This window comes from Lepisosteus oculatus, chromosome 7, assembly GCF_040954835.1.
Source record: "Lepisosteus oculatus isolate fLepOcu1 chromosome 7, fLepOcu1.hap2, whole genome shotgun sequence".
Lineage (NCBI taxonomy): Eukaryota > Metazoa > Chordata > Actinopteri > Semionotiformes > Lepisosteidae > Lepisosteus > Lepisosteus oculatus.
In genome coordinates this window covers 6,262,326-6,272,311 of record NC_090702.1, presented here as the reverse complement: position 1 = coordinate 6,272,311, position 9,986 = coordinate 6,262,326, and the positions used below count along the sequence as shown (strand labels likewise).

General features: G+C 39.1%; 1 protein-coding gene across 1 annotated transcript in view; it reads left to right on the top strand.

The window, feature by feature from the left end:
- Positions 1–3,401: 3,401 nt before the first annotated feature.
- Positions 3,402–9,986, top strand: part of kcnq1.2 (potassium voltage-gated channel, KQT-like subfamily, member 1.2) — a 291,253-nt gene continuing 284,668 nt past the window's right edge. Inside the window, exons 1-2 of the mRNA XM_069192074.1 lie at positions 3,402–3,507; positions 8,724–9,306. Coding sequence (XP_069048175.1) covers positions 8,900–9,306 — 407 coding nt within the window. The 5' untranslated portion in view covers positions 3,402–3,507; positions 8,724–8,899. The remainder of the gene's footprint in view (positions 3,508–8,723; positions 9,307–9,986) is intronic.

The window sequence follows — 9,986 nt, the reverse complement described above, 5'->3', positions numbered from 1 at the left end:
ACTACTATACCACACGTCTGCCTTAGGTTATTTGGGGAAACAAGAACATAATATGAAAAAAATATATTAAATTATTTTAAATCTCTGAAATCGACGCAGAGTCATTTTGATCGGTAATTTTTCTTAATAATTGTATCTATTTTGACACTGTTGCTGTGAAATTCATTCAGCGTGAGAATGGAGTGGCAGAGTTCCACACGCGTCTACCCGTAGTCGCCCAAACGGAATACTAATATTTTCACATAGTGCTTAATTGACCAACAGCCTGGGGTGTTTGAATTTTCACGTGGGTGGTAGATTTTTTTATTGTATATAAGGGGGGGGTTAGCTATTTACTAGTATTTGTTTGGGGAGTGTAGGTAGCTAATAGCAATGGTAGTAGCATCTATGTAAGAAGGTATTTAAGAATGGTTAGCTGCCTTATATGTTAACTAAAGGGTTAAACAAAAGTTATAAACAATCCAAAACTTAGGGTCTTGCATAGTACAGAGTGATTAATGTGTGGAGGTACCCAGAGCCTTGCTATTGCAAATGGAGACTGCCCACAAAAAGTAACATGACTGCTTAAATGAACTTGTGCCGCTTATTGATAAGACTGCCTGTTTTATGAATTCTGAGTTCTTGGCAGCCAATTGAATCCAAAACTGTGTGGCTACCCATTTCCATGCAATAGAAGGTTTAAGAGCTGAGTTCGCAACCAAAATTGTGGTTGCCTTTGGTATGGCCTGTTAATTTAAAAGCTGTAGAATGAGGGTTGAGTGTGAGACTAGCAGATGGAAATGGTCCATATTGTCCCTGAAAAAAGACAAATGAGTGAGTTATGATCCCAGGGGGGTCCTAAACTGGCCTTTTTCTCTTGCACAACTGTTAAGACACACAAAGGAAAGGTTGTGCTTTGGTAGTGTTAGGTTGGTCAAGGAACATAATGGAGTGTGACCCAGGGTTGTTACTGTACCACAACTAGTCATAAGCCATTGACATCATCCTTTTCTTTTCTGCTAAGTTTCTCCCTTCCATAACAGTCAGTTTGGGACCTTTTCTGTGTCATTGGCTTGTGAATATGGTGCCTGACAAACTACAATTCATCAAGTAAATTGGTCTCAAATAGCACTAACCTGAATAACTTAAATGTATTGAGAAAAAAACTTTATGCAATGATTAAACAGCATGTGCAATAGTTAACATATGGACAGACTGTGAACAAAAGAATATTAGAAGGTTTAAGAGGCAAAAAACTAAAGTTACGTTTTTCACTTTTGAAACGGGAAAAGAACAATCCTTTGAACTTCTGTGGTGCGTCTCTGAGATAACAGGCAGCTTATTTCTTTATTTCTTGGACCGCAAAAAGGAAATAACTGCAGTATTGTCAATTTTACCAAAATGTTTAGCAAAGAGGAAATTAACGTTGGGATGAGTAAAGGAAGATTTGTCTAATAACTTGAACAGTAGAAGTACTAGTTACTGAAGTGTCTGAAAACAATTTGATCAGACCTTGGAGATTTATGGACAATGTCTTCTTTAGATTAGTAATTGTTCCAGAAATATCTTAAGATATCCCCCAAAAAAACTAAATTTCTGTTGAACTGGAGCACTTGCCCATAGAAGTGTAGCAAAGACTTTGCTCTTTGCATGCAAGTCTATGGATGCACCTATAATTTAAATGGAATTAGGATCCAAGCAGCAACAGCAGTGGATAGAATGAATTCATGTGGTGTGTTTCCTTAATATTTTTAGAAGGCTCTTGATGGCGTTCTTCGTAAGAAACTCTTGCATGCTATAAGCAATAGGGTCAGAGTGATAATTCAGTATCTGGAATGGTGAACTGGTTAAATTTAAAATAGGCAAGAGTGCAGAGCAGGAAGTGATTTCCCAATGGAATTGAGCTACTGTACAATGGTGAGCCCTGAGTTTGAAAAAGCTGCTAGTGGTGGGAGGGGGTGGGGAAGGACTTGCTTGACTTGGTACATCAATGCAAGACAAAATCAGTCCTAGATGGGTGTGCCAAAGGGAGCATTGTTGCCACTGGAGGTTTTGCGGTCATAGGTAAGAACTTTCCTTGGGGCCTAATTCCTATTAGCTGTACCCCAGTATGTGGATGGGATGCATTGTTGTGGAGGGCGCTGCTTTTCTGATGAGATGTTGACTTCAGCTCCCTGATGTAGTCAAAGTTTCAAGACAATGTTTGGGGGGAAAAAGTAAGAGTATTAACACCAGAGTTGTGGTTCAATTCCACTTTAAATTTGTAAGTCCAGGATAACTCAACTCAACTCAAGTTCCCAACTGATAATTCCTCTCGGATCTACCTGATCTGCTATGCTATGGAACATAGTCTGCCAAGCATCCCCCTTGCGTGCTTTGCGATCCTTTGGGGTTAAAAGTTTGCATAAATGTAAGTAATTATTGACATCTTTTAGACAATGAGAAGTTTAAAAAGCAGTGTACAGTATTGGTGTATAGATCAGTCAAAAGATGTTTAATTATTACAAAGTAACAGATCTTGCATAGAATAGTGTACAGTACAATTGTTGTGTCCATGTTACCCAAAAGAGAAGTATGATTTTAGGGGTGCTCTGTAAAGCATGCATTAGTACATTGACATGGTTTTAGTGCAATGTCTTATAAGTAAAGCATTTGGGGTATGTATTTATGACAATGGACTGAACTGGGATTCTAGGGTTTCTCCAAGGGTGGTCCAGCAGTTGTTACTGTACATGTCACTCCTAAAATGAGGCTTTAAAATAGTTTGTATGCAACCCCCACCCCCAAGACAGAAGGTGCTTTTTACTACAAGGTTGTTGGGGGGTGTGGAACAAGCTTCCATGGAATAAGAAAATGGTTGCATGAGATCAAACAATCCTCACATCAGTTAGCTACTATCAAATGAGCTGGAGAGCTACAGTATCTCGCTAGATAATCTTTCTATTACAATGTGCTGGGCACATCAGAAAAGATTGCAGGTTAAGAAAAGGAAATTAACCAAAATAGGGAATTCGCCCCCCAAAATAAACTGCCTGTGACTAACTTCGAAGCTGGTGATGGTATACTTACGTTTTATTGTGAGAATTGCGTACTCGTCTTTGTAAAACTGTGGTACACAGTGACTTGCCTGTAGTTATAACCTAAAGTTAGCATTTCGAAGCGTTTTACCAGACAAAACGGGTGCAATGTCCAATAAGCACTAAAATGAAATGCTGTGCAGCTTCCTACAGTAGTTCGATGCATCAGGTACGAACACAACGCGCTGAAAAGATCTGTCCGCATGCGGTCTCTAACGTTTATCAACATCAGCAGCTGCTGATCTAGAAGATAGAAATATTACACAAGAGACCGCATGAAGAGAGGGAGGGAGATGTGTATACAACGAAGACTGCCTGGGATGATCTTTGTTTCGCTCTCCACGGTCCTGAACTGATGATTTCTACCGGTCTCAGTTTAGTCTTGTCCTGTTCCTGCGGTAGGCGAAATCATGTTTTCAGCCTCAGGAATTTGTTAAAAACACGGACGAAGGTAAATCCGTTTTCTAATAATTTATACTGTATATCTTAGATGTTGATATAATGCATATATTATGAAAATACGATAACTGATGTGATATACAGTAATTTTGGAGCAATTACCGTACAGTACGTGTGCAGGTACACAGTATACGTTTTTCATGTTTCGTTTTGTGCCTTGTTAAAACTTTAATATACAGTATGATTCACTATAAAAACACAATCAACCGAAATAAAGCTACAATCCGGTCCACTTTAATAGGATTTCGTGAACTAGTAAAGTTAGCTTTTTCTTGTGGCACACACGATTTTACATTAATTCAAAGACGAGAATACATTCACTGCCAGTTAACTCATCTTAATCTTGCATTCACCATCCATCGCATAACGTCATCGAATACATCACAGGGGATTTAGTTTTAAGCATATTGTTTGCGAGCTATAAATCCTGGGATGAAAACTCGTTTGATTTTAAAATGATAAAGATATTGACATGATACGGTTATTTCAAGTCAACTTATGAATGGGGTGAACGTTATTTAGTCCTCAGACCTCCTACAGTATGCCGCTATTTCTTTTGCAGCACGAATAAACGAAATAAGAAATTAGAACCGATTCATCTTTGTTTTAACGAGAAAGCATTTGGGCAACGCTACAGTATGTATTGGCGATAATACAACGGTTTGCTCGAAATCGGTAACCATTGATATTTTGTAGCTAGTAAAATTTAACTACTATCTCCATCGAGGAACATCTTACAGTAGATGTGACCCTCTCAATTAAAAAGTAATATCCAAATGAGTTTATGGGTATTTCTGTTATTGGTTTTGTTTCAATCGTTTAAAGGCAAAAACCGTGTCTACATACTGCTATAAAGATTTTAAAATTATTTTCCCTCTCGGATACTTTCATACTGTAAGTTGTTTGTAGACAACTTTTGAAAGAATGCTATTGTATCAGGGTAAAGTTGGGGAATGTGAAGGTTTTGATTTAACTTTGTGCTCGAAAAGCCATGGTATAGCAGCCACTTATTATATTGTACATGATTCTATAACTGTGGCGAAGTAAAAATAGTCTTATTTTACTTCAGTGGATTAATGGAAAACTGCTGTTTTCTTTGTTTCAGTTGGTGTTTATTAACCTTGCTGATTAATCGGGGCATTGTATTCGATTGTTTGACAGCCACTTTTATTGTAAAAAAAAAACAATCGTGCACGGTTTCCAAGGAATCCCTGTTGGAAATTGATCTCGCCTACAGGGTGTCCTTCACGTGTAATACGGAGAAGAAACCGAATACATATCAAAGAAAGTGTTGCCGTTAGCTGTCATCACAACGGGCAAGTTGCAGGACAGACACGCGAGGGAAAAACTGGTTTCTATTACCTTTTATGCCTTCAGTAGTACAGTAAAACAAGCCATTTGTCTTGTTGAGCCATTGCGTAGTGTTTGGGGGGGACAGACTTTACAAAGTCGTCTTTGTGCACTTTACATAATTCACTGGAACGGATGACGATTGACCACTTGTTTTGATAAAGTCTCTTATTGATCCAAACATTATTCGTGGTGATCTTGATAAATCGGGGACTACAAGAAAAAATTACCAGGACTTTCATAACTATTTTATTTTTTAACTTAACATCCTGGTTCTTATATTTGAATGAGTTTTGCTTCGTTGTGCACTTAAGCATTGTCACATCACAGTAGGCATAAATGGGCCTGATCCTGTCAGGCTAAAAAATACTTCCATTAAGTCTCTTTGATCTTTGTTGTACAGTACAAACATCATATATGAAGTATTCCTGTCTTCATTACTTGGGTTGTATTATACCATTGACTCCTTTTATAACAATGATGTTAAAAAAAAAACTATCGCAATTGATCCAGGTTATTCAATACAGAATGGACCCTCTGATAAGTTGGGGAGAAACGGAAGGCAATTTCTATGAGATATAAAAGTGTTTTCTAAGTTATTAATCGTAAAAACTTAGTTGGAATTTTTCAGCAGTTTGATAATTTGATATTGCATTAAATTGGGATGAATACTGTTTTACATCTGAGATACAAATGCAGTTTTTATTTTCTCCAAGTGAAGAGCCTGTTCTGTACAGTGTACAGCAAATGTAGTCCAATTTCAAGTACTATATTAATGAAGTTGCAAAACTCCCATCCATCCCCTACCCTCTTTAGCTATTTTGTTTTTAATTTGCCTTGATTTGTAGATGCCTGAAAAAGTCCTAAATTACAGGTTTTCCAGACTGTCATTTCCTTGTTTTTTTTTTTTTGGCAGTATCTCTTAGGTTGCATTTCAGCTGTGAGAACTGGATTATCAAAAACGCATTTCTTAGTGGATTATAATCTCTACTTCTTTGTCAGGGAGTAGAACAGCTGCCAAGGATTGCTTTGCATTTTATTTTTAACAAGTTTCTTTTGTGTTGAGTAATTTTTGAGTAGTCAATTGCATGTTTTCTTCCTATTGCTCTGCAGTGACTTGGGGGGGTGTGTCTCACTGAAGTTGTTGCAAAGTTTGCAGAGTCCCAGAAAGTTGCAGCAATTTGTGTCACCAGGAATGGAGAAGGTCCTGATTAATCCCAACCATTCCCCTGCAGGCTCTCTACCTGGGGAATCCTGGTCACATCTGATGAATGACAAGACCCAGACTTCAACTATCAATGTTTAAGACCTAGAGCACAACCAGCATTTAGAGCGAGTGGTTTTATTGATGGGATCCCTTTACAATTTCTGAAGATTTGGTTTTTTGGGAACCATTTTTTTTTTTGTGGGTAGGTAATGGTAGGAACCTAGAAAAACTCCAAATACCCATCCCTACCTAGAATGAGAACATACCCCATACTTGCAAATCTTCAAAAATCAAAAGCATAAGAATGTAATTATTTTTGCCATCATACATCAGAAACTTTTGTGATGTAACATTTTGTGTTACCAATTACCAGGAATAAACAGGCAGGTCTCTAGTTCCACGAATCTGGGCTGTGGAAAGTACCAGAAACAAAATAGTCCAAAAAGGACAGTGCTCGTAGGTGCCAGGAAAGCATGCCAGCTGATTGCTAGTGCAGGGCTATCATATTCCCAGTTGGTGCAGTACCTGTGTGCCAACTTCTTTTTTTTTTTGTGAAGTACTGTAGTTTCAGTTGAGAAATTGAGGTGGTTGTAGAAGGCAGGGGAATATTTCCCTCAAGTTTTTTTTTTTAATTTCAGAAGAGCCATTTTTGTTATACCAAACTGGACATTTCTACTTTTGTGTAGGAGGAGTCTTCCTACACATCTGACTTGAGTCATGCATGTTACAGGCTGTGAAGCCCCCTGCAGGATATTCACCAGTGATTGGGAAAAGTGTGTTCCTCACCAAAAGCAATAGCACTTGGTTGGTTGTTTTACAGTATGGTATTTGGGGAAATCCTGGACAATTATCAGTAGCTAGATCACCCTGCAACTTGCCATTTGCACCCACTGAAGCTCAGCAGATGTGAGTCTGGCCAGTATTTGGATGGGAGACCTTTGGGGAAAGCTAAGGTTGCTGGTTGAAAAGATGTTAGTTGGACCAGTAAGTGCAATCACCATGTGGTCTACTGTATGTGGGTCCTAATGCTTCTTTATAGTGATGGGGATACTACAGTATACTGTAAAAAAGGTGCCATCCTTTGGATGGGATATAAAACCAAGGTCCTGACTCTCCATTGCCATTTCCCTAAAATAAGAGGGGTATTGCCTCAATGTCCTGGCCAAATTTCCCCCTGGCCCCTAGGAATCATAGCTTCTTAATCTCATCTCTGAGTTGGCTTCATCACTCTGTTCTCCTCCCCACTGATAGCTGATGAGTGTACTGGTGCACTTTGGCTGTGATCACATCATCCAGGTGGTAGCTACACATTGGTGGTGTAGGAAAGTCCCTATTACCTGTAAAGTGCTTTGAGTGGAGTGTCCAGAAAACTGGTATATACTGTAAGTGTAAGGAATTATTAGTCTATTTGCTACTAGAAGATGTCTACTATCCAGATGGGAATAACAAAGAAAAGCCTACTGTATATATTTGCTGGTGTGTAGTGCTGTTTATACTGTATGAGTATTTATTGGTGAGGCTGGAAGATAGCAGAGAATGTAACTGAAACATTAGCTTAGGTTGAATGTTTCTTTAAGAAGTAACTGGTGGACATCCAGTTACTCTTCCTCTGAAACACCAGGGTGCCATGTAGCTGTGAGGAGGCTATACTCCATAAAATATATACTAGCTACCCTCAGGTATGTTTTAGAAAATTGGATTAAACAAATGTTTATCCATGATGGTTTTTGTTTGAGAGGTGTTTGAGAGGTGTGATTGTTAGTAAGGTACTGATGTCTTTGTGATTTCTGTATGTAGGCCTTTAAGAGCTTGTTTAATTAAAACAAGGCTCCAACTCCACGTATAGCAGTTCGGAGAAAGAGAGATTGTCTCTGGGATTTATTGTACTGTCTTAGACATCTTTGCTTTATAACAATCCTGTGCTGTAAATCAACTTTTGTGGACTAAGTATTTTATTGCAGTTGGCCACCCAACATCCTAGACACACGGAAGACAGATTTCTGTAAGGGGCTCTTGATAATCTCAATTTGGGGTCCTCCCATGTGGGTTCTTTTGCACTACAATTTTTGAATTACTCAGTATTTGAGGAACACGCAGTGAGTGGATTTTTAAATTCTAAACCACTAACACGAAGTGATCTCAAGTGAGGTGATGCGAACTCGAGCTTGGCCTGTCTTTTGAGGTCTCTGCTGGCGCTGGCCTGTCAGTCACCAAAAGTCCTTTGTGATAATTGTGTGAGTGCAAATCACATCAATTTTCTGGTTTGTTAAACTACAGTACATGTTATGCTCCCTTTTTTTAATCTGATGAACTGGAAATTATCAAAAAATTCAAAGTACTATGCAGAATACTCATCTTTTGAAATGAAGCAGTTCCAATATGTTATGAGCATCAGCAATCTGAACACGTCCACTGGTGTTTTCTGCTATTAGAACAATTTATAAAAGCATTTGTCTTGTGACTGAGTAAGTAACCTTTGACTAGCAGGTGATAATGCTGACAGGTGAAATTTACTAGTTGTATAGTCAGATCTGTGCACAGATTCACTAATTATGTATTAATGCAATATTGTCTTCCATAAAGGTCATAATAGGATGTACAGCTTTTGGTTCTTTTAATGATCTGTAATCATTGTGCATCTCTTCCTCTAGGAACACAGTGTGTTTTTGGCATGTGACACATTCTGAAGAGTCCATGTCCTACAAAAGGACTTCTTCCTGCTGTATTCTCAGAGGCAACTTGTTGGCGAAAGTGAGAAACCGGCCCCGGTTTCCTCTGAACTGAATCTACCTGACGAGGACTCTGTGGCTTCCCTAATCCTTGCATCATGGGAGATGGGGAGGGTTTCCCCATGTATGATGTTGGCTCCAACAAGGCGGGCAGCACCAGAGCTCAGCTCTCGGCCCAAGTGACGGGCCCCAATGGCCATTCCAGAAATGCTCAGAGTCCGGAGACGAGCAGGGAGCCTGCTGACATGCGGTACTCTCCTGTTTCACTGGAACAGGACCCTGCGGTGAATAATGGATCAGGCATTCCCTCTAGCCCGCAGACAGACACAAAGGACCCAGCCTTCCAGATCGACAGCCAGCGCTCATCAGCCAGTGAGCTCCGCAGGAACTACTCTCCCAAGCACTTCCACCATCCTTACCTGACCAAAACTAGCATGCAGGGGGATGTCTACAACTTCCTTGAGCGACCGAGTGGACTGAAATGCTTCCTGTATCATTTTACAGTGTAAGTAAACCTCAGGTGTTCATTTTCTCTCTGTCATTACCGAAATATTCTGTAATTTCAGAAAAAACAAACATGGCATTTATCACTTTGACTTATTGTCACAAGTTGGTTGTGCTGTGGGGTATTCAATACCTTGCTTGGTACGTTTTTTTTGTAAAATGTGAAAGCGCAAGTGCTGAGGTAAAAGTGAAATTAATTGGTAAATGAAACTTACATTTGTATGAGATTAACTGCATTTCAAGACAAAGTTCAGTGAAAAGAACTGGAGGTTGTAGAGCAGATGTGGAAGTTAAACTAGAATGACTTAAAATTGCAGGGTTGTTTTGACATGAGCCAGTTACTTGTACTTAAGTATAATCAATATACTGTGTATTCCCACCCTCATACTGCTTTGCAGAATAGAAAGTTAAAATGGAAAATTGAGATTTGTATTATGACCATTAACAATTTGCCTAAGGTCTTCACCAGACTTGCCTAATTCTACAAAAACTATTAAAGAATCGTTTTTGGGTAAAAATGATCCACACTTGCTTTTTAATAATTGCTTACACTTGCAGCGCTTTTCTGGACACTCCACTCAAAGCGCTTAACAGGTAATGGGGACTCCCCTCCACCACCACCAATGTGCAGCCACCTGGAGGTCTTTAATTCCCATTGATCAGAATCGTCAAAAACAAGAT